General features: G+C 43.2%; 1 protein-coding gene across 1 annotated transcript; it reads right to left on the bottom strand.

Moving 5' to 3' along the window:
- Nucleotides 1-5,621: 5,621 nt before the first annotated feature.
- Nucleotides 5,622-21,968, bottom strand: LOC140126184 (patatin-like phospholipase domain-containing protein 2). Its single transcript, XM_072145367.1, has 9 exons — nt 21,644-21,968; nt 11,971-12,203; nt 11,524-11,589; nt 10,918-11,127; nt 9,840-9,900; nt 9,162-9,368; nt 8,931-9,063; nt 8,734-8,847; nt 5,622-8,645 (listed from the first exon to the last, which is right to left on the bottom strand). Exons 1-9 carry the CDS (start codon nt 21,828-21,830, stop codon nt 8,381-8,383), a joined length of 1,476 nt encoding a protein of 491 aa, XP_072001468.1. The 5' UTR covers nt 21,831-21,968; the 3' UTR covers nt 5,622-8,380.
- Between the last annotated feature and the right edge of the window lie 4,526 nt (nt 21,969-26,494).

The following is a 26,494-nucleotide window of genomic DNA, read 5'->3' as shown; positions in this document are numbered from 1 at the left end:
GGGCACAGTATCTATATTTATTACAGGGGGGCACAGTATATACACAGAAAATACAGGGGGGGCACAGTATATAGATAATACAGGGGGCACAGTATGAATAAAAATAGGGGGGACTGCTTGTATTAGGTAGAGCGAGCCGTAGACCCCCCCAAATTCTCAAGAACATAGTCTTATGTGTTCCCCCCCCCCCCTTCTTTGATATTTCTGATCCTGCGCGATCAGCCTTGTACTGCCATCACCTTGTACCGTTTCTTGTCATGTCTTCCCCAATAAATGTTGATTATAATAAAATCCCATTGCACTCTGAGACACGTGAAAGTGCAATGCGTTTTTTTTGATAGATGGGTTGGTAGGTTGATAGATGGGGAAAAAAGTCAGGAAGTGGCATGTGGGTACTAAGTGAAGAATCATGTGATTGGAAACATACGCGTGAAAAACGCATCGAAAATGCAGTAAAACCACAAACAACATGCGCAAAAAAACACAAAAACACTAAGGACTCCGAGCAAAAAAATGATCAAAAATTCAGGCAAATGTGTCAGGTTTTCAAGCATTTTACTCTGATCTGTAACATAAGTATGAAAGAGGTCTTAGCGCTGCCTTTTTTTGTGTGTTTTTATAAATTTTTTTATCACAGTCCATTAGGCTTAGGGAATTCTGAATGAAAACTGCACATTGACGCAGATTTTCACTCTTCCATACAGGGCCGGCGCTAGCACTGGGCATACCAGGGCCAAGTACTGGGGCCCAGAGCTGCTGGGGGGGGGGGCCCACATAATGCTTTATACAATTAGTCTATGCTACTACGCTGCAGATTTTTTTTGCACCAATATATGCGTTAGTCTAGTTGTACTGGAATACTATTGTGTGGTCATAGCTTTATTGAAGGAGATTAGTTGCACATTTTATGAGTGGATTATTTATATTTTTGCTATAGTAGGATGAATTCAGTTTTTCCTTGTAATATTCACATCGCCAAGAGCTCTTCAGAAAAGTCAACATATATTATTTCTTCTCTCATCTCCATACAAGAAGCAACAACCCCTGTAACATCAACTTCTGCAACACATGTCACAGCTCCGAGAGATAATCTTACATACACGTCTGTAACTCCCACAACCTGGAGAACGTCCTTAACCTCACAGGTAAGTTTCTACAATTTTATTTTTAGACCAAATACTATGCCATGTTATACTCCAGAGCTGCACTCACTATTCTGCTGGTGGTGCAGTCACTGTGTACATACATGACAATACTTATACTGTACTGATCCTGAGTTACATACTGTATTATACCCCAGAGCTGCACTCACTATTCTGCTGCTGGTGCAGTCACTGTGTACATACATGGCATTACTTATACTGTACTGATCCTGAGTTACATCCTGTATTATACTCCAGAGCTGCACTCACTATTCTGCTGCTGGTGCAGTCACTGTGTACATACATGACATTACTTATCCTGTACTGATCCTGAGTTACATCCTGTATTATACCCCAGAGCTGCACTCACTATTCTGCTGCTGGTGCAGTCACTGTGTACATACATGACATTACTTATCCTGTACTGATCCTGAGTTACATCCTGTATTATACTCCAGAGCTGCACTCACTATTCTGCTGCTGGTGCAGTCACTGTGTACATACATGACATTACTTATCCTGTACTGATCCTGAGTTACATCCTGTATTATACTACAGAGCTGCACTCACTATTCTGCTGCTGGTGCAGTCACTGTGTACATACATGACATTACTTATCCTGTACTGATCCTGAGTTACATCCTGTATTATACCCCAGAGCTGCACTCACTATTCTGCTGCTGGTGCAGTCACTGTGTACATACATGACATTACTTATCCTGTACTGATCCTGAGTTACATCCTGTATTATACTCCAGAGCTGCACTCACTATTCTGCTGCTGGTGCAGTCACTGTGTACATACATGACATTACTTATCCTGTACTGATCCTGAGTTACATCCTGTATTATACTCCAGAGCTGCACTCACTATTCTGCTGCTGGTGCAGTCACTGTGTACATACATGACATTACTTATCCTGTACTGATCCTGAGTTACATCCTGTATTATACCCCAGAGCTGCACTCACTATTCTGCTGCTGGTGCAGTCACTGGGTACATACATGACATTACTTATCCTGTACTGACCCTGAGTTACATCCTGTATTATACTCCAGAGCTGCACTCACTATTCTGCTGCTGGTGCAGTCACTGTGTACATACATGACATTACTTATCCTGTACCCTAGAGCTAGTATTAAAGCAGAATAGAATAGAGACAAGTAAATAATCTTTGGGTTTCCTTGTTTTCTAGGAGACTAAGACCCCTGAAAAATCAGAAGAACACACTATCCCTGTGTTGGCCGCTGTGGGTTTAGGACTGATTCTTGTCGCCTTGATGGGAGTCAGCTTATACCTTTGTAAGTAATTCAGTTTAGTTTAATATGAGGTTTTTACATATAAAGGAGTTAATACAGAAACAGCGCCCCCCGCTCTATAGGTTATGTCCGGTATTTCATCATGATTTCATTCTATAGACACTGCAATACTACACCCAGCCGATTGTGTATCCCGCTCCTAACCTATATGATTGTGCTTTAAACTTGTCGAAGAGATAACAATTTTCCCTAAACAGATAGAAATTGGTTAAAAAAGTTCAAAGTTCTGGAAGTTATATTCAGAGAAAATGCTCCATAAATCATTAAACTGCAAACATGTATTTTCCAGGTAAAAACCGAAGTAGGAAAACAACAAAAACAGAAAGGTAAATAAAGTTTTCCAGTTTTAAACATTTAAAAAAAAATTCTATCAAATTTCTTTTGATTGATTTTATAATACATTTTTATACCATATTGACTATTAACAATGAAAAGCCCTAAATCCACTTCATGGTTTTAGGTATATTAAAAATTGAATAACTGAACCCAACACTAGGTGGAGCCAGAGAGCTCAGTGCATAGAGAAGAAGCATTGAGGAACCTGTATGCAATAAGCTCCCTCTAGTGGTAGCTGGAGGAAAAAAGAATTTTATCTTTTGCTCATTTGCATACAGTCTTTCATCCTGGTGGTAGATGTCCTTTAAGCTTGAAATGCCTGTAATGCAGAAAAAAACCCCCCACAAAAATATGCTAATCAGCATCGGTTGCTGCTCTGCACGACACACATGCGGCCCGGCACTCCTTTGGCTTCTAATTATGCACGCCTACTGTGTGCCATTATATCCACGCACACTCACACCCTTGATCCCAAGAGCCTGTGACATCAACCGAAGCTTCGCGCAAGCAAGCCACCCGATGTGGCTTGCTTAACGAAAACAAGGACTGCGTATGCGCAAGACTTCACGAGAACCACGTGACAGCCCTGACTCTCAGGCAGAAGGGTAGGAGTGATTGGGTGAATAGGATAGCACACAGTAGACGTGCATAATTAGAAGCCAAAGGAGCACCAGGCCGTCTGTGTGTCATGTCCAGGAGTGAGTGCCGCTAATTAGCATATTTTTAAAAGATGGGGTTTTTTTCAGAATTACAGGAGTTTCAAGCTTAATAAAGACCTGCTCCAGAAAAAAAGTAGCAAAGGCCACAACATGTAAGTTTATTCAGTGGTTAGCACTACAGTCTTGCAGCACAGTGGCTCAGTGGTTAGCTCTACAGCCTTGCAGCGCTAGGGTCCAGGGTTCAAGTCCCATCCAGGTCAACACCTGCAAAGAGTTTGTATGTTCTCTCCGTGTTTGTATGAGTTTCCTTCGGGTCCTCCACTTTCCTCCCACACTCCAAAGCATGCTATTAGATTGTGAGCCCCACGGGGACTGATTTGGCAAACTCTGAAGCGCTATAGATAAAGGAATTATTGTAAATTTAAATCATGACCACCCAAGTAGTAGTTTTCCTTTAATCAGTTTCCTGTTTTGAGACACAGAAAAATAGACTCCTAATCAATCCCTGTAATTGGTGGTGTTCCTTGTAGCCAGTGATTGATTGAATAGTCACTTCCTGTTGGTTGAATGGCACTTCCTGTGTGTTGAAACGTGTGTTTTTAATTTAACATACGGTTTTCCTTCACTGGATATCCTCTTTTCATATTGTGTCATGATGCTGATAGCTTCCACTTATGGGCACCATAATTGTATGATTTATTCTTTGGCAGTGAGGCACTCATCGAAGCAGTTGGCAATGGTGACACTATGTTGTGTGGGAGTGGTCTGTACTTGGAGGAGGAGTTTATGTAAAGAAGTTGTTCATAGGTTAAAAAAAAAAAAAAAAAAAAAAATGGCTGCTTTCTTCAACCAACAGCACCACACCTGACCATGGGTAGTATGTGGTATTGCACATACAATCCATTCATCTGTACACAGCATAGCTGCAATACCAGCACAGACCATGCTCAGGTGTGGCGCTGTTTTTGGAACAAAGACATGTTTTTCAACCAGAAAAATCACTGTAAATGGGATTAATTCTCGTGAGGGACCAGGTTTCTAACTATATGAAGGACAATGGTAGTGGTCACATCCAGGCTCTGGTGCCATAGATTTAATGAGAAAGGTCCATGGTAGATGGAAACCTGTTGGGGTTTAGGAGCTTTCCGTGATGCCTTTAGTCAGGGCCTCGATTCATACCGACCAATATATTTTTGCTTTTTGTTTTTCCAGCACAATGTCAGTGATAAACATGGAGGCTCTGACTGAAACCAGGACCGGAACCATAGAAAATATCTATTCGTGATACGACTGTGTGCATGATGGGAAGAAACAAACCTTCCGAGGTCCTTCAGGATTTATCTGCTGAAGAATCTGGTTAATTGTGCCCCCCCCCCCCCAACAATGTGTAGTATGCTCACCATATACTCAGGGCTGGTTAAAGGGGTTGGCACAATAGGCAACTGCTTGTGTCACGCCAAAAGGAGATGTCTACTAGAAGCTACTTAACACTGACTGACCTACTTTAGCTTCCTGTAAAAAAAAAAAAAAAATTTAGAGGTCTTGAGGCCCTCAAGTAACCGGTTCACTGCTGTAGACCACGAAAGATGGTAAAAGGGTTGTCCTACTTAAAAAAACAAAAAAAATTCTTTCCCCTCCTCTACCCACAGGATCTACTGATAACAACAGTTTCAGCACTGGTGTTGTGGGGCATAGTGCCCTCTATGAGAAGATTCATGCTCATCACAGGCCTCAGTGGTGGAGAGCGCTGATGAGTCCAGTGACCCAGTGACCAGTGCATGGCATATTTTGGGGTGATAAATGTATGCCCCCACTATATAAATATGTATGTATATCACATGGATCTGATGAGAACCCTACGACCTTAAAAAGACCCATATTTAGTAAAACTGTTTGTGTGTCTGTCGGTTGTGGTTGACTGACTTACTTGTCCCAGGTCCTCCATTGCAGCATTTAGATGCTACAGTCCAGGTTATAAAAAGGTTAAAGAACCAGCTACTCGCTTGTATCCTAAAAAAAAAAAATAAAAAAAAAAAAAAAAATGCACCACCCTTCCCCTCAGGATGAGTGCGGTATTGCAGATCAGCAACATCAAAAATCGAGTTGCAGTACCACAACTAACCTGAGGAAAGGCGTGGCGCTATTTTCGAACCACAGCAGTCATATTTTTCATACAAAAAACTTTATTAGATTATCCAACATCACCAGGAAGGGAACACATTAAAATTTGCATTGTGTGAAATTCATTTTATTTTCAATCATAGTGGTCATGTACAAAAAAATTACTATCCACCATTCATCACTGAGAATAAAACACGTAAACCAAAAGGAAAATCAACCTTTAGGTGATGGCACCGACGACTGTGATGAGATAAAAACGAGTCTATGGAACCGAAGTTTAAATAATAAAACTAATAACTCGGCGTCATAGACAACATAAAATGTGAGCAGAAAATGTACCACAAGTCACCTACAAGGTGGTGAAGGCCTTAGTCCTCCCCAACACAAGGGGGCGGCCACTGACTGGATGCAGAGCTCGATTTCTGAGGTCACTGAAGTTGGTCCACAAAATGGCCGCCATCAGGTATGCTATTGGTGAACCTACTCCTCCTTGCCACAAGGGGGCAGTCACTGATAGGATGAGGTGCTCGATATCAGAGGTTCCCGTTTCTGTGTAAACTGAAAAATGGCCGCCCGCTTTGTAAGTAAGCCATCAGGTAGGCTATAAAGTGAAGCTATTCAACACTGCCATAAGGGGGCAGTCATTGACAGGATGAGGTGCTCAATATTTGAGGTACCGTGTAAAACTGAAAAATGGCCGCCCTCTTTGTATGGAAGCTAGCGGTAAGCTATAAGGAAACCCACTCCTCACCACCAAAAAGGGGGCAGTCACTGACTGGATGAGGTACTGGATATCGGAGGTCAGTGTAACCGTGTAAAACGGAAAGATGGTCCACAAAATGGCCGCCCCCTTGTTATGACAGCAAGCAGGTAGGCCGTAAGTGAATGTGAAGCACCAGTCGTATCAGATAGACGACAACAATAACGTAAAATAAAAGGCCTCTTCAGAAAACAGGCGCCGTGTAAGAAAACAAAATGGCCGCCTCCTTTAAAAATTAGCACCACCTTTTTCTATAATTCGTGTGAGGTAATGAAGGTTGTCCTTCGTCACACATCTCATGGACTAATAACTGCAATGTATTTATAGCTGGCAGCCATGTCCCCCCCCCTCAGCCTCTTTAAATGGGTAAAAATTTTACCAACATTTTTTCGTGGTTCCAATATGGACTCATCCTCTTATTCATTGTTGTGCTTGAAATATAAAAAGGGAACATAAATCTGTATCAAGAGGCTGAGGAAAGCAGAACAAGTCTTCACATTGCCCTTTATGGGTATTTAAAGGGGAAGTTGGGGTCAATTAGATATTAGTCAATGGGGAGGGGCCTTGTTAAAGAGAGGGCTTTATGGTTGAATTGCACCACCGGAAGCATGAACTGATGGGAGATTTCCATTCAGGAAAGTTGTCGACCGGTTGTCGAACTCTCCTTGGAGCACCATTGGTCAGAATTAGTCACCAATAGGAGGCACACAGTGCCCACACGATTGCAGGAACTCCCCTACGGCGCAGTACGGGGAGCGGTAGGTGGCCACACCTTCAAAATCCATGACAACATCTCAAAAACCAAGACCGTGTTACCCAAATTTTCCCAATTTTCACATTCACAATCCATTATCTTTAATATCTTAGCACCACCAGGGGGCTATTTGTAGATCGATTAATTGATTTGGACGTAAAGGATTTAAAAAAAAAAAAAAAAAAAAGACATGGCTGCCTCCGACTAGAAACAGCACCACCCCAGGTCTAGTCTGGTATTGCAGCTCAGTTCGACTGAAATTTTTAAAGTAACTGCAATACCATATTCAGCCTGAAGGCAGTGGTGGCGCTGTTCCCAGAATTTTTTTTTTTTTTTTTTTAATCCTTTAAAAACTTAAGGATATGAGAAGTCCATAGTCAGAGAAGCTACAGGTCACCCGTGGATCCATATTTTACCATGATAAAACACCAAATTCCATCATATGACACCTCCTTAGTGCACCTCAAGCGCCAGAGTTGTTCTGGTCTTATAAAAGTGCTATAATGGTAATACTAAAAATATAACGGATGATAAAACTCCAACTCTTATCTTTAAAATACAATTTAGCTCATTATTTACACAATATTTATCATCAATATCCTCAATGGCAACGCAACGTGAAGGTGTACCGATATTACAGACGTGTCCTAAGGTAGAGCAAAAATCTTCTGTAAACACTTCCATCTTTTTTTTTAGCACAGAAATTGTATCCCCACGCAGATATAGCGCCACCCTTATCCCAAGGTTGTGTCAGGTATTGCAGCTTAAAATGTAGTAACTGAATAGGGTCAAGATGTAATACCCGAGACTACCTGAGGGGCGCCATTTTAAGGGTCAGAAATGTAGGTGACAACTCCTATTGATCCAGTGTTATCAAGTATTGCATAGGTGATGCCCGACCAGAGAGAGGCATTTTAATATTACAACTTAAAGGGGTTGTCCAGAATCAGAAAAGATGGTTCCGTCCTTTTCAGGGAACAGTGCCACCCTTGTCTGCAGGTTGTGTGTGGTATTGCAGCTCAGTTTTGTGTACTGGAGCAGAATACAATACCAAAAACAACCTGAGACCTGTGGCGGCGCTGTTTATTCTTCTGAATCCGATCAACCCCTTTAACGGGGACCTTGAAAGGTGTGGTTATTTCAAGCGCTTTTAACAGTCTTGCATCATAGTTGAGGAGTCTCAGCAGGAAGCTCACAGTGATGTCATAAGTAAGTGATGTCATAGCGTGTCCTCTCTCTTTCCCGAGATCCCAAGCACCACCAGAGACTGATCTTAATTCCAGTAAAACCTAGAAACCAATCTCTGAAGAAGAATCTGCGTCTTCCCCGGAGAGGTTCATCTCCACTCCGGAGTCATCAGGACTGAAACATACAGGATACCCACAATCTGTCATGAGAGCTGAGGAGTCCTCCAAATTCACCGGGGTGGAGAAGTCAAACACCCAGCTTTCCAGGTCCATGGAGGAGTAGTTTTTGGGTGTTAGATAAGAGGGCGTGTGGAGGAACGGAGCGGGGAGACTCAGACACTTCCTTAAGGTGCTGTGAACCGGCGGCCTAGGGGACAGAAGAAGGATGAGAAATTTCGATTGGGGTGCAATACCTCACACAACCTCTGGAGGCGCTGTAGATAGAAGTGAGCTACCTTGCAGGAAGCAGCCTCTTCCTCGCCTGGTGATAGACTGTACCGGCCACCGACCGCATCAGCTGCTGCATCCAGCGGACATCATCCGGGATATCGGGGAACCAGTCCACCAACCTGCAATGGGGATACAACGTCCATTAGCACCACTTCTAAATCATGTGTCTTCAGGCTGAGTAATGGCGCCCCCTAGTGCTCACCTTAAAGCGATAGAATATGCAGATTCCACCGGCAGGGTACAAGGCAGAGCTATATAAGAGGCCACCCGCATGGGCAGGAGACCGGTGATCTGGTTGTAGAGTCCTTCCTTCTCCTTGCAGGCTTCTTGTAAGGCTACAGACAGGGAATTGGGTTACTAGAATATTCTAGGAGATGCTACGGTACATCAAACAAAAGGTATGTCCGAAACCACAGACAGGGGGCGCCGTTACCTTTGCACAACGTAGGAGGCAGTTTTTCCATTATCCTCTTGTCTAGGGGCCAGCATACCCTCTTCACCAGGGTGGTCCCCTCAGCTTCTTCCTTCACCACTTTCTTTGGGCGGGGGGTCATGGCACACTCCGGGCTGCTGCAGACTGCTGCGGACCCCACCTGCTTCAGCTGCAGATCTGTACGGGGCGAGGGTGAATTTATCAGGTCTAGAAACAAAACGAGACGGGGGAAGAAAGTTAACCAAAAAGTTTGTTGACAATGAAGTTTGGGGCGAGTTTTCACTTGAATGGGGCTGCAATACCAAGCACGGCCACTATACATTGTACGGCGCTGTGCTTGGTAGACCAAAGAGATACAGAATGCGGAGGACTCCAACCAGCCAATCATCTGACCCCCATCGATCTCATATTGAGATGTAACCAATAAGAAATATCCCTTTAAAATTAATATTCAAAAGACAATGATTGTGACCCCTTTAAGAAGAGATGGTCTCAGGGGAGAGCTAGAGATCACACTCCCCATGTATTTACACACACTATAAAGAATTCCCCTTTAACCCCATACAATAAGAACACACAAGGCAGTTCCGCCACTCCTTGCCATGCCCACGGAAAAGGGGGTGGAGTCACGCAGATTTTGCACACAGGAGAGAAAAATTTTACGAAATTTTAACATACTGTTGTCTTTAAGGAATCTAAGTGCATCATTGTAGCCCTGTTGACACATCTCTCCCAGAACCTGTGGAGACAATATCAGGACCATGAAATGAGGTAGAACAAACTTGGTGGACACCAGGGATCCCTTACCGGAGAATCCGGGACACACCCGTCATAGCCAATCAATTTAAGAAAAAAGAAGATGATGATTAGAATTTGCATTAATCAACTGTAGATCAGAAAAAAATAGGATAGATAAGGTGATTTTCCACATTTGCTTCAAAAAGACACTGCCCCCGCAGGAGATTTGAAGTATAACAAGACACCAATTTAAATAGAAAGCTAAAAACAATTTTCAATCTGATTTATATGGAGAGATCCATAAGATTTTACACTGATGGGGTCGTCCACCATAATAGGTCATTAGTTGGTGGTTATAGGATGGGTTCCCTTTGACCCTGGAGGACCTCTATGTCCTACGTGTCAGTTGGGTTATTAGGAAACAAGTAATACTTTACTACCGTGACCTTGAGGTTCTTCTCAAAAGTAGAGATTCTACATAGTCATCTCGTCAGCGAAGTAAATGTCTCCAAGAAATAGAATTATGACTTTTGTAAGGACCCCCTAAGTCCTCCATCTGTGAACAGGCCAGGTTTTTACTGGAGATTGGTAAAGATACAGGTTCTCCGAAACCCAATTTTAGGTTCTGACCAGGGGAAAATGGACATTTAACTAGTTTTAGTGCCACTACTCCACCATGAAGAGGTGGTAGCCATGTCGAAGCTTGAAACGAAACTTGGCTATGGCACTGTAAACCTTTAGAAGTTGGGTTTAGCTACTTTATCAAACCCTTAATGGTCACAAAACTCTCCCACCTTAGCCAGCGATTGGCTGAGTAGCCAAATATTGGGAGTCGATAGGAACCACAAAGTGGTGGTTTGGAGAATAACCCTTCTTTGGTTTTTAAGCTTAAGGAGGATCTTCATCTAAAAGAAATGTCTACCAGATGGAGGACACATCTACTGGTCAGCTCCATCATCGTAATGAAGGTCATAGACTATGGAGCTCAGCATGAAAGCCAAGACATGTTGGTCCTTACTTTAGGCTCAGGTGGGAAGAGGGCACGGGTCAGTCGGTAAAGGTTGTTCAGGCTGAACTGGATGCTGGTGTTGGTTACTCGGAGCTCGTGGAAGTTGGTGGAGTTGTCTCTCGGGCAGATGTCAGATTCCCCGGAGAATGGAGAGATGGTGATGGTGTTCTTCAACTCGTATTCCGGTAGGTTATTGCTAATTCCGCCATCAACATAACGCTGAACATAAAAAATAAAAAATTAGAAATCAATTGACTGAAGATGCCCACCACCCCAAGTCTCTCTCATATAGTCCTCCAAATAGAGGGGTTCACAGGGGTCTTCTGATAACCCACCCTTGAAGCTGGTATATATACCTAGGCTTGGGCAATCTTTATACTAGAGGAGGTAAAGGTAGGCCCTAGTTCTGATCCCTTTAAAACTCAATAATGGTAGAGTCTTTAGGGGTTTTTGTTTTAAGGTTGGATGAGGTCAGATGGTTCCCAACGCTAACATCCGGGCTTGTTTGACCAGGGATTAAGTATATGGCTCTGTTATCTAGAAAATATCTGGCTGTATCACAAAGTTTAATTACCCCTTATTTACACTCTAATCTTTCTCAGTAGAGACACTTACCACACCTCGGAAAGTCGGAGGGATGATCCCACAGTAAATGGGGACAAAGGCGCTGCATATCAAGGCCTATAAGAAAATGATAAGGAAAACCAAATTTTAAAAAACGCTCAGTCATGTAGACAAATCACTGAATCCAAATTTGATCAATCACTATTTCGTCCTCCCCTTTAAGCCTATAAATGTGTAGACACCACATTTTTTGGTCACAGAAGATGAATTACTTCTCCTCCTCCATTTTAGACCAAACCCATGCCTAAGGATGTGTTCACACGTTCAGTTTTTCAGAGGCAGTTTTCGGTGCCAAACCAGGAATGATCTGCACTTGTGAACGCACCCAAACTCTACATCAATCGGCTGCAGCAGGTGCTCTATCCCACAGTCTAAGTTACCCCGAAATCCAGCTCCTCCCACCCACAAATAGAAGGATTACAAAGAAGCCATGAATACCTGAATTAGCTCTTCTTTAGATCCAAACTCTGACACCAAAACATTCTCACCGTCGGAGACCCGAGTGAGGGATATGCACAGTTTGCCCGATGCCAGCTCATGGGCATTTTCTGGAAGGTTTCTGTATAGTCCATTCTTCAGGATCTTGACCAAGTTGAAGGAAGGATGTAAGGGCCCCAGATTCCTCTTCCGGGCTTCCTTAGCCACTTCCATCACATCCGAGCAACATTGTGCTGCAGAGAGAGAAAATAATATTGTGATATATTGAAAATCACGGTATTACCGATGACTGGATGCCACCCTTTCCACCCAACACAGTTATTTTTGGCTACCTCCATACAACACAAATTAACCGATGAGGACAACTCTGTCCTCTGTGTAGTGGATACATCTAGTTCCTGTAGATCCCAAGCTCGGCCACTACACAAAGAACACAGCTCAGTTTGACTTTCACTTAAGTTCCAAGACGGCACCAGGAAGAAACGAATGGTGTTTGACCCCAACTTATCAAAAACATCCAAAAGGATCGGTCATCAACCGAGAAACCCGAACAGATGCTTCAGGCTGAAAGTCCATAATGACTGACCACCTATTTGTACCGATGTCAGGAAAGCCGAGGAACCACCGTACATACAAGATGGCCAGGCCTTCCAAAAATGTCAGTGTCGGGACGTTTGGCAGACAAATTAAGCTGAATGAAGCCAACAGCAATGTACCACAGGCTCATTTCAGTAATTGTGGAGAAAAGGTCCTGGATTTAATACAGGAATTTTTCATAATTTGTCAGTAATAATATAGTTTATGTCCGGATAGTTTTTACATTTCGAGAAGTCACCATCAACAATGAGGCAAGGAGAAGAAGAGACTTCACGTCTGTCCTGTCATCGGGGGACAAGGACACGAACAGGCGATTCATAATGTATGAAGAGATTTACTGCAGTGGAACATGGAGAATACATTGGCTGACAGCCTAGCACATGGCGGACAGACGGGAGAGGTGGTCACAATATTTAAAGGGAACCTGTCACCAGGAGACCCATTTTTAGCACTCCCCCAGTCCCCACAGAGCATACTACATACACTGCCAAAATGTTTTTGTGTTTAAAATTGGTTTTACAGAAAAAAAGATATGTTATATTGTACCTTTCATTAACATCTGCTGTGACTAGGCAGTTGCCTTTTGGGAGGAGCTGGAAAGGAGCAGCCCCCCCCCCCCCACCCTTGGGAAACAGCTCCTCCATGTGTCCTTTTCAAATATATGAAATCACCCATCACTTGGCTTAGAAATGTCCTCTACTCCTCTACAGCCAATCCCGAGTGAGGGGAGTTCATATATTTGAAAAGGTCACATGTTTCACAAGGGTGGGTGGGGGTGGGACTGCTCCTTTCCAGCCCCTCCCAATTGGCAACTGCCTAGTCACACAGCAGATGTTAATGAAAGGTACAATATAACATATCTTTTTTTCTGTAAAACCTATTTTTAATACAAAAACACTTTGGCAGTGTATGTACTATGCTCTGTGGGGACTGGGGGAGCGCTAAAAATGGGTCTCCTGGTGACAGGTACCCTTTAAGGTCAAGAAGGCTGGAGAGCAGCTTTTTTTTGTAATGTGGGTCACATATGGTCCCAATTTTGTCCTTAGTCTGTGGTAAATCTTGAAGTCTATTTGTCCCATCAGGTAAATCAGACATTTATTACTTATATCTGTTGCTAGGAAACCCACGGTTGTGCTGGGAGGTCGTAGGAGTTAGCAGGCCTAGGCCTTGCCACACCAGTAGGCCCAAAACCAACCAAACACGCCTCCAAACACCGAGCTTATCTAATAAGCAGTATGTAAACAAGATAGCGCCCCCATCTGAAGGCGGACTTCACCTTCACAGGCGAAATCTTTGTACGTCACTACAGACTTGGACATATTAACCATCTTCTCAGAAGGAACATTTTCCGATACCGTAATCTAGAATCTGTAGTGACTTTACACACCACTCAGATAATCCAGGGGTGCCACCAATGTTAACCCATTCATCACCACACACACTTTTGATAAATAAGTGCAAGTCATGTGACAAATACCAAACTTTGTTGTAGAAGCCAGTACTGTATTTAAAGTGGAGGACCCCCCTTAACTCGTAGGCCACCAGGAATATCACAACCCACCCTATGGAAACCAAAACACACAAAACCATAAATATTATATAGTAACTGCCTCGTAAACAAGATAATGACTCCCTCACTCCGCAACCTTTACCCTCCGTTTCACAGAAGTCATAATATTACAGGCCCGGATACATTAACCAATTTCTTAGTAGAAGATAATTATACCTCGGTAATTGGTGCTTAGTGTCTAAATATACACAACACCCAGATAACCAAGGGCGGACATCAATATTTTTACCCCATTGCCTCAGAATAGTGTTGTGGACAGCAGACAAATTCATTCTGGTGGACCACCCTCCATTATCTCCTAGAAAATGGTCCTTAGTGGTTTCCAAATTTGGTTGTCTTCTGCCGTCTCCGGGACCCAGTATAAGGTTAGAGCCCAGGCCCACCAAAGCATCCGTCGATTCCCTGGTGGGACAGGCCAACACTGCCCATTAGGAATCAACTAATGAGCTAGTAAAGACGATAAGGTGACCTTTACCTTCAACGATAACATAACGAGGTGTCAGAACTACTAATACAGACCCAACACGTCAACTTTTTCTTAGAACAGAGAATGTACACAAGATACACATGACCCGAGGCAAAGAGGTACCTGGCGCTAGGTCATAGACTCAATGTCAGATGGGGGGGGGGGGGGGTCCACTCTCCAATATCCCCCAAGCCTCTAAATAAGGTTCCCCTGCTTTATCAGGATAGGCAAAAAAAGTTACAGGTTGTTGGGCTTGCTTCCAAGTGAAAAAACGGATATGTTAAAGTTGAACATTGAGTATTTTTATAGCCAAAATTGACAGCGCGTTTCCACACCGCAACGGCATCTTCATCAGATCAAACTACTGCAGAGCTAGAAGAGGCAAAAGTGCCGATCTACTTGAGTGAGCAAACGGCTGGTGCCGATGTAGGAGCTAGGAGACTACGGTGCTCCTAGGTCAGCTCCAGCCATCTCCTCACTCAAGTAGATCGACGCTCTTGCCTCCACTACCTCTGCAGTACAAAGACCTGATGAAGACGCTGATTCAGCGGCGAAACACGTTGTGAAAAATTTCAGCGAACACATACTCAACATTCCACTTTCCTTTCGTAAGTCACAACAACCTTCCCGGGACCAGATTTGTCGCTGCATTCCATCGATGACAGCGCATACTAGAGTTAAGGACCACCCACTACCCACCCACTCAGCTCTTCTACCGTTTTGTCTTTTCCCATAAAAATCCCATTTTTCTTTACACCATACGGCACCAGCTGTGACTTTTTCTTTCTACATATTCTGCAGAGGGTCAACATAGTTTACAATCAAAGGACAGGGGTAAGTGTTCTTTATAAAATCATGCAAATTCCATAAATATGGCCGTCTACATAGCCAAATTCCAATAAAATGTATCAATACTGAAAGGACATCTACCACCAGGATGAAGGATTATAAACCAAGTACACTGACATACCGGTGTGTGCCCCCTCTGGCAGGATTCCTTCTTCTTTTAGCTTCTCATTCCCTGGTTTTATAACAAAAGGCTTTTAAAATTATGCAAATGAGCATCAGGGTCCGGTCTCCGTAGGTGTTAATGTAGACTGGAGCCTCTCAGGTTCATTCGCATATTTTTTTTTTTTTGTAAAAACCAGGGCACAAGAAGGTAACTGAAAAGCAGATCCTGCCAGAAGGGGGCACACACCGGGATGTCAGTGTGCTTGGTTTACAACCCTTCATCCTGTTGGTAGATGTCATCTAAAAATTGACTAAAACACTATTACTCCTAGGATGATCACTATTCAGCTTCAATCTAAATGAGTAGCAAGTGTTCAATTTCTCTGCAGCTCCCCCGCAGGGGAGATTGAGTATTACATAATTCCCACTAAAATTAATGGGACTCCATTAAGGGCAACAGACATGATGGATCCTCTAGAGAGAAGTTTTTTTTTTTACGGTCTATGTTATTTCATATGGTAATAAATTACACAAGTCCATCGGGGACAATCCGGTCACTGTCCTCATTTCACTTGCGCAACATCGAAACATCGGATGATCCAGAAACACAAGAAATGCGCCGAGTAAATAAGCGGCCGTTATCAATATTACATAGCGCACATTATCTAAGGGCAAAGGTAACAAACACAAGCCAAGAAAAACATCAGAATCTCTCAAGGAGCAAACTCCAGACTCCGGGACGGATTTAAAGGGATTTTCTTACTTGCCTTTGGAACTCGGATCAAGTCACTGTCAAAGGTGTAGAATACGGGACAAAATTAGCGAGGGGTCAAAGTGCACAGTCTTGTCTTACAGGATATTAATGGCAGGACAGTCGACCATCATGTCAGGGGAGTTCATTGTTGGAGCCGTGACCCATCACCCATGGCCGGAGGCAGATTGCTCCAACTCAGAATAAGTTCCTGGATTAAATGCTAGTTCTGACATAAAAAGTAAGCCCCCATCTTTATTTCCCCAAAACAGCGCCTCTTTTGTGAATGGACAATTCTGGTATTGCAGGAATTGTACTTTTATTTGGCACCATTAAGGTCACATTTAGGCCAATAGCCTGGAACAAGATGGACCCAAAACTGTGTATTATTAAATTGGGTCCAGGAACTTTCGGCGATCTACTAGGGGCTTTTCCAAATACAAGAGACCAGTACTATAAGTCATCATACAGATTTTGGATTGGAGGCCAAAATTGAACTCCATATGAATAAGACAACAAGAGGCATATAATAACAAGAGGCACAAACAAGAACAAAGTGGAAACAATTCCTGCAAATGTCCCAAAAATCTGATTGTTTACTCCAGGTAAAAAAAATATATATACAGGCGGTCCCCTACTTAAGGACACCCGACTTACAGACAACCCATAGTTACAGACAGACCCCTCTGACCTCTGGTGAAGCTTTCTGAATGCTTTACTATAGTCCCAGATTGAAATAATCAGCTGTAAGGTGTCTGTAATGAAGCTTTATTGATAATCCTTGGTCCCATTACAGCAAAAAATGTTTAAACTCCAATAGTCACTGGGGCCAAATTTTTTTTTGGTCTGGATTTACAGTTATAAAATATACAGTTTCGACTTACATACAAATTCAACCTAAGAACAAACCTCCGGACTCTATCTTGTATGTAACCCGGGGACTGCCTGTTTATATAAAAATCTCATACACATGGTACCGAAGTCCACTACCAGTAAAAGTCCATAACAAATCGTCCATGGGTGAAATTGCCGAGTACTGCATACAAAAATAATTATAATTAAACAAAATTGCTTTAAGAAAATTCTAATAAAAAACAATAAAATACTACCTTAATGAAAATAAACTTATAATATGATAAAATAATAAAATAAATGGAGAAAAATATCAAATTAAAAAAGGTGGAAAATTAGAGAAAAAACTAAAAAATAAGAATTTATAAATAATATAAATAAAACATAAAAAAAAGTTAAGACTTTTTAAAACCAGGGGCAAAATTTTTTTTATGCATGACTATATAAATGCAAAAATATATATAATAGATGTATACATTTAGTGAATTTATATGTTAATTGTTGTTTATTTTTAGGACACAGCGAGCAGAAATGATCTCTACTTAGATCTGCCTTATAGTGTGTAACTACGCCACAGTCTATGTGTGTGTACACATCCATACAATGTCCGCCTCCTCCTGTGTGAACTAGAGTAACCCCACAGCTGATGTGTGTCATCTCCATAGATACAGGATAGCATGCGGCTAGATGACCAGCAGTAACCCCCTACCCCTACACGACCCTCCCACCAGTCAGCCCATCCTCTCCGACCAATCACAGCCCTGAGCCGACATACAACACATTCCTACACATCAGGATGAGAAAATTTACAGGTATTCACTGGGAGCCTATTCTGATTCCTGAGGGCCAATGGCTGCACAGTATAGACCCCCGCCCACCCCCCAGTACAGTATACACCTACAGAATGTATAGTCCCCCCCTCCCCACTGTATCCCAGTATAGAAGACACCTACAGAATGTATAAACCCCCCACACTATATCCCAGTATAATAATAATAATAGAAGACACCTACAGAATATATAGACCCTTCTAGACCCCCCCCAGTATATCCCAATATAGAAGACACCTACAGGATGTATAGACCCCCCCACTATATTCCAATATAGAAGACACCTACAGAATGTATAGACCCCCCACTATATCCCAGTATAATAATAATAGAAGACACCTACAGAATATATAGACCCTTCTAGACCCCCCCCCCAGTATATCCCAATATAGAAGACACCTACAGGATGTATAGACCCCCCCACTATATTCCAATATAGAAGACACCTACAGAATGTATAGACCCCACACTATATCCCAGTATAATAATAATAGAAGACACCTACAGAATATATAGACCCTTCTAGACCCCCCCCCCAGTATATCCCAATATAGAAGACACCTACAGGATGTATAGACCCCCCCACTATATTCCAATATAGAAGACACCTACAGAATGTATAAATCCCCCCACACTATATCCCAGTATAATAATAATAGAAGACACCTACAGAATATATAGACCCTTCTAGACCCCCCCCCCCAGTATATCCCAATATAGAAGACACCTACAGGATGTATAGACCCCCCCACTATATTCCAATATAGAAGACACCTACAGAATGTATAGACCCCACACTATATCCCAGTATAATAATAATAGAAGACACCTACAGAATATATAGACCCTTCTAGACCCCCCCCCCAGTATATCCCAATATAGAAGACACCTACAGGATGTATAGACCCCCCCACTATATTCCAATATAGAAGACACCTACAGGATGTATAGACTCCCCACTATATTCCAATATAGAAGACACCTACAGAATGTATAGACCCCCCACTATATCCCAGTATAATAATAATAATGATAGAAGACACCTAAAGAATGTATAGACCACCCCCCACTATATTCCAATATAGAAGACACCTACAGGATGTATAGACTCCCCCACTATATCCCAATATAGAAGACACCTACAGGATGTATAGACTCCCCCACTATATCCCAATATAGAAGACACCTACAGGATGTATAGACTCCCCCACTATATCCCAGTATAATAATAATAGAAGACACCTACAGAATATATAGACCCTCCTAGACCCCCCCCCCCAGTATATCCCAATATAGAAGACACCTACAGGATGTATAGACTCCCCCACTATATCCCAGTATAATAATAATAGAAGACACCTACAGAATATATAGACCCTCCTAGACCCCCCCCCCCCAGTATATCCCAATATAGAAGACACCTACAGGATGTATAGACTCCCCCACTATATCCCAGTATAATAATAATAGAAGACACCTACAGAATATATAGACCCTCCTAGACCCCCCCCCAGTATATCCCAATATAGAAGACACCTACAGGATGTATAGACCCCCCCACTATATTCCAATATCGAAGACACCTACAGAATATATAGACCCCCCCACTATATCCCAGTATAATAATAATAGAAGACACCTACAGAATATATAGACCCTTCTAGACCCCCCCCCCCCAGTATATCCCAATATAGAAGACACCTACAGGATGTATAGACCACCCCCACTGTATCCCAATATAGAAGACACCTACACAAACTAGAATACAACCCTGAAAAGTAGTAAAACCATAAGATTTTAGTAAACACTAAATACACATCATAACTGGAATTGTATCTTTCTGATTATTTTACTAATAGAATAAGATTCAAACTAAAAAAAAAAAATTCTCAAACCTCTAATACTGTACATATAATCAGATCTGTATCTTTATCCCCTGTATTTATATTTGTTTGAATTAATTCTAAAGTAAAAGATACTAAAGACTAAACATAAATGAAGAAATGCAGTTCTCATCACATACATTTGTTTCATTTCTCATTATCAAACACCAGCTCTAAAGGAAAATGTAGCAAAGCTTCCACTGTGCCACGAAGCAGCTTCGGCCATAAAGTTTAAAAAGTGTTTTAAACCGCGATACAGCGATTTAGGACACTAACACAAATAAGCTCCGGCAGCAGCTCACCCTGATCTCACCCTGAGCTGGTGCTCGGTATTCCCATCTTACACCTACCATATCATGTGGTAGGTTTCCTTTAAAGGACGCTCTGAAGGATCGTAAACCCAGCACACAGACGCCAGTGTGTTCCCTCTGGCAGGATCTGCTCTTCTTTTAGCTTTTAAAATTATTCAAATGAGCCTGAGGGGCTCTGGGCTCCATAAGATCTAATGGAGCCTGGAACCCCTCAGGCTCATCTGCATAAAAGCATTAAAACCTTTTTTTTTTTCCTTAAAAACCAGGGAATAAGAAGCTAAAAGAAGAGCAGATCCTGACAGAGGGGGTGCACACCAGTGTGCTGGGTTTACAATCCTTCATCCTGGTGGTAGATGTCCTTTAAAAATGAGATAAATCAAGATTATATAGGACTGTATGCAGGCTGGTCATAAGATTCTAAAGAAGTTTCTTATTGTGGGATTGATGAGAGGGACAGAGAGGGACAGATAAATCTGATGATCCATCCATGGTGCTATGTTTACATGAGCTGTGACATGTGACACCATACAGCGCTCCGCCATATGATTCCGGGGTCTACAAATACTTCCATTTCCATCTACAGGATTGTGCCCTAACCAGTCCGACAACACGTGAGGATGACACATGATGCATAGAAATGTATGTAAACACATCGCTCTCTATACAAGTCACAGCGCTGGTCACCGATCATGGCCACCGCAGAGCTGCCATCACCTTAGAGAATTGGGGTGCAGTGTGTATGATGGGGACCCCCCAGCTACAAATGAGGTGGGGGTGATGCCCTGTTTTACAGATTTGTGCTATGGAATATGATGGCACTATATGAAGATTATTATTAGTGAAGAGGTTACATCTTGTATGAGATGGGGGAGAGCCCAGTGTCAGAGATTTGGGGTGAGGAGGTATATGGTGGGGGGAGCTCTGGGGTACAATGTGGGTAATTCAGGGAGTCATTAGAATGCACCGGGTGTGGAATGAACTGTTACAGATTTGGGGTGAAATACAGAGGTCCCCATCATACATGAGTGGGGAATTGCCCTGTGTTACAGACTTGGGGTGCAGTGTGTGTAGTTGAAGGGGACCCCATCATATATAAGGGTGGGGGATGCCCTGTGTTACAGACTTGGGGTGCAGTGTGTGTAGTTGAAGGGGACACCATCATATATAAGGGTGGGGGATGCCCTGTGTTACAGATTTGGGGTGCAATGTGTGCAGTTGAGGGGGACCCCATCAAATGTAAGGGTGGGGGATGCCCTGTGTTACAGATTTGGTGTGTAATGTGTGTAGTTGAGGGTGACACATCATATATAAGGGTGGGGGATGCCCTGTGTTACAGATTTGGGGTGCAGTGTGTGTAGTTGAGGGGGCCCCCATCATATATAAGGGTGGGGGATGCCCTGTGTTACAGATTTGGGGTGCAGTGTGTATGGAGGTCCCAGCAGGGGGCGCTCCGCGCACTCACCCAGGCAGCAGCCACACACCAGCGCCGCGGCGTTGAGGGCTCCGGCGGAGGCTCCGTAGATCTTGCTGGCGGCGGTGATGAGATGCGGCGCCCGCTCCTGCAGGCAGCTGGACACGCCCACATGGTAGACACCGAGGAAGCCGCAGCCGGCGAAGGACAAGTTCCAGCCGCGCTCCCGGTCATACATCACAGCGGCGGCGGCGGCGGCGGAGCAGTGCGGGAGGACGGGAGCAGCCGGTCACTGGGAGGACATCACCCTGCACATAGGATATACAGCCAGCACTCACACCCACCGCCCCGCCCACCGGGGCGGCACCACACTGCAGCCGCGGCCAATCACAGCACGAACCGGGAGACCGGCCCCCCGCCCTGCGCACTGAGGAATCCCAGCTAGTGACGTCACCCGGAGGAATGCGCCACATCACGTGATGAAGTAGCCGGGTCCTGACGTCACGTACAGCAATCTGCTAAATGACACGTCATGTAGTCTGAGCTCCTCCTCCTCATACCCAAACTATTCACTGTATTCTGTAGTGAACTGCACTCACTATTCTGCTGCTGGTGCAGTCACTGTGTACATACATGACATTACTTATCCTGTACTGATCCTGAGTTACATCCTGTATTATACCCCAGAGCTGCACTCACTATTCTGCTGCTGGTGCAGTCATTGTGTACATACATGACATTACTTATCCTGTACTGATCCTGAGTTACATCCTGTATTATACCCCAGAGCTGCACTCACTATTCTGCTGCTGGTGCAGTCACTGTGTACATACATGACATTACTTATCCTGTACTGATCCTGAGTTACATCCTGTATTATACTCCAGAGCTGCACTCACTATTCTGCTGCTGGTGCAGTCACTGTGTACATACATGACATTACTTATCCTGTACTGATCCTGAGTTACATCCTGTATTATACTCCAGAGCTGTACTCACTATTCTGCTGCAGGTGCAGTCACTGTGTACATACATGACATTACTTATCCTGTACTGATCCTGAGTTACATCCTGTATTATACCCCAGAGCTGCATTCACTATTCTGCTGCTGGTGCAGTCACTGTGTACATACATGACATTACTTATCCTGTACTGATCCTGAGTTACATCCTGTATTATACCCCAGAGCTGCACTCACTATTCTGCTGCTGGTGCAGTCACTGTGTACATACATGACATTACTTATCCTGTACTGATCCTGAGTTACATCCTGTATTATACTCCAGAGCTGCACTCACTATTCTGCTGCTGGTGCAGTCACTGTGTACATACATGACATTACTTATCCTATACTGATCCTGAGTTACATCCTGTATTATACTCCAGAGCTGTACTCACTATTCTGCTGCTGGTGCAGTCACTGTGTACATACATTACTTATCCTGTACTGATCCTGAGTTACATCCTGTATAATACTCCAGAGCTGCACTCACTATTCTGCTGCTGGTGCAGTCACTGTGTACATACATGACATTACTTATCCTGTACTGATCCTGAGTTACATCCTGTATTATACCACAGAGCTGCACTCACTATTCTGCTGCTGGTGCAGTCACAGTGTACATACATGACATTACTTATCCTGTACTGATCCTGAGTTACATCCTGTATTATACTCCAGAGCTGCACTCACTATTCTGCTGCTGGTGCAGTCACTGTGTACATACATGACATTACTTATCCTATACTGATCCTGAGTTACAACCTATATTATACTCCAGAGCTGCACTCACTATTCTGCTGCTGGTGCAGTCACTGTGTACATACATGACATGACTTATCCTTACTGATCCTGAGTTATATTCTGTATTATACTCCAGAGCTGCACTCACTATCCTGCTGCTGGTACAGTCACTGTGTACATATATGACATTACTTATCCTGTACTGATCCTGAGTTACATCCAGTATTATACTCCAGAGCTGCACTCACTATTCTGCTGCTGGTGCAGTCACTGTGTACATACATGACATTACTTATCCTGTACTGATCCTGAGTTACATCCTGTATTACACTCCAGAGCTGTACTCACTATTCTGCTGCTGGTGCAGTCACTGTGTACATACATGACATTACTTATCCTGTACTGATCCTGAGTTACATCCTGTTTTATACTCCTGAGCTGCACTCACTATTCTTAGCCTTAAGAGGCGCTATATTTTTGACATTACACCTTCCAGTACAGAAGTACAGAATCTACTCCATAACTCTGTACCTCACACACACAGAAGCATCAGGATCATACAGGACATTTTAGAGATTTCTCTTTTTTATATTAAATGTTTTTAATATTGGGAATCCTTTTCAGTATTAATAAGTGTATAAAAGTGCAATGACCACAACTTCTGCTATGACATACACACAGAGCTAAACATGTTCTCTTAAAGGACTAGCATAGACCTCAGGATCCTATAGCTCGGCCTATGAACATACATGTAACTTTACTGAAGCTTTATACAGAGAAACAACAGATTCCTTATCTCTGAGATACAACGTATCACTTACTGTAATACAAAGTGCAATGATAACAGCCATGATAATAACAGGCGAGAATAACAACATAAAAGATACAATGTAAAGAACTGACCTCACCTTAGTCCAAGGCTATTCCATAGGCCAACCAGGGTCACCACCAATACTCACCCCATCACATTGCCATCCTATTAGCTTATTGGCTACTCATTTAAAGGTGACTTTAGCACTAGTGCTGTTGTGTTACATAGTTACTTTGTAAGAAAAAAAACATATATGTGCATCTAGCTCAACCAAGGAAGGAAAGGGATGGGATGTAAGGCAGTGTTAGTATTCCTTTGAAATCTAGATTGCCAGGTTCTGATCTGGATCATCAGCATAGCAATGAAGGAATTGCTCCAATGCATCTTTTCTAAAATTCAGTTGTAAGGTACCGCCATGGGGTTCCATATAATCCCTAAACTTGAAATTGATAACTTATTAACAAAACCATTAATTCTGACCCAGTTTGTTGAATTGCTTTCACACTGGTGTTTTTTTTCACTGAACCCATTTTGGCTTCTGGATACATACAGACTGGTTTTCTCTTCCTGCACAGTGGCTCAGTGGTTAGCACTACAGCCTTGCAGTGCAGTGGGTTCATGTCCCAGGGTCAACATCTGCAAAGAGTTTGTATATTCTCTCCGTGTTTACGTGGGTTTCCTCCGGGTCTTCCAGTTTCCTCCCACACTCCAAAACATACTGGTAGGTTGATTAGATTGTAAGCCCCATTGGGGACAGGACTGATTAGGCAAGCTCTGTGCAGCGCTACGGTATCTGTGTGCGCTATATAAATTAAGGAATTATTATTATTCCTGGTTTCAGTGATTTTTCAGTAATGTCTTACTGAACTATTAATTTTAATGGGCTTTTCCACACCGTTTACACTGATCCAATGTTGTCAGTGAACCAAAAAACAACAGGTTATAAACTGATCACTGATCAATGAAAAAAAACTGGTGTGAAAAAACCTATTGAAAATAATGGGTCATTAAGGCATCAGTGAAAAATTACTGAAGCCATGAAGAGAAAACCAGTCTGTATATGTCCACTTGAACCCAAGACCCCAGCACTGCAGGGCTGTAATGCTAACCACTGGGTCACCGTGCAGGAAGAGAAAACCAGTCTGTATATGTCCATAAGCCAAAATGGGTTCAGTGAAAAATCACTGATGTGAAAAAATAACGGCAATGTGAAACCACCCTAAGTCTTGGTACACCCTAGAACCATTTAAAGGGGTTTTCCCACGGACGCAAGTTAGGCGCTATCCACAGGATAGGGCTTAACTTGCTGACCGGTGGGGGTCTCTGTGCTGAGACCCCCCCACAGATCACGAGAACGAGGGGCGCCGCAGAACAGTCATGCGCGGCCGTCTTTTTCATTAGTCTGAGGGGCGACGAGGGGTCCAACAGAGTCCCCATTCTCGTGATCTGTGGGGGTCTCAGCACTGATCAGCAAGTTAGGTCCTATCCTGTGGATGGGGCCTAACTTGCGTTCATGAGCTTTAATGCAATTCTTTGAAAGAGTTTCTTAAATTTGTTTCCAAGGTACAGCCAAGGGGGTCCCAAGGATCCCTAAACCAATACAAACAAAGATGGAATTTCAACAGCCAACAAATTCTTGGGTCCTTGCAGTCATGTGACTTGTGATGTTAAAACCCAGAAGGAAGGAGATGTTTATAGGGGCTATGCTTCACTTGCTATACGACTGCATGGGGATGGCACATGTCTCTCCTGGATGAGATAGTTACCAGCACCTTCCAGTTATGTAGAGAGATTTTGCAGACTCACTTATCACTGTATGACAGTAGGGGCCCAGCGAGAGTACAATATCCACCCACAACACTGACCTTTGGCCAAAAAGGGTCAATCCAATTTGGCAAAGTTTGTCATACAGAGTTGGCACTATGTTGTGCTAGCCATTTTAATGGAGCCTACATACAGGTTTAACATTCCTGAGGCGAGTTGAGCCTCTTACCTCAGGCTGCAACATCTTCAGCAATATGGAGGGCAGCATCAGGTGTGCAGTGACCCGTTTCCAAGCAGGACCTGACACCTAAAATCATTGTCTTTTAACACCAGATGTCAGCATGGGTGTTAGACATATCATGGAGAACCCACTTACTAAAAATAAATAACCTGATGGGGTGGAGGGGGTGCCGATCTATATCTTGCCTCAGGGAGTTTAGGTTCATCCCTGCCTACACTTAACATTTAGGACTCTATTGAACTAAATGATATCTTCTACTCCAGTCACAGTCAAAGCTGCATTTGCAATGATGCTGTTTCCTGACAGAGCTGTAGCTGCAGACCCTTACAGCTGTTTGCTGT

The sequence above is a fragment of the Engystomops pustulosus genome, chromosome 4 (assembly GCF_040894005.1).
Source record: "Engystomops pustulosus chromosome 4, aEngPut4.maternal, whole genome shotgun sequence".
In the NCBI taxonomy this organism is placed as follows: Eukaryota; Metazoa; Chordata; class Amphibia; order Anura; family Leptodactylidae; genus Engystomops; species Engystomops pustulosus.
The sequence above is the reverse complement of the archived record's forward strand: the minus strand, read 5'-3'. Positions and strand labels throughout refer to the sequence as shown.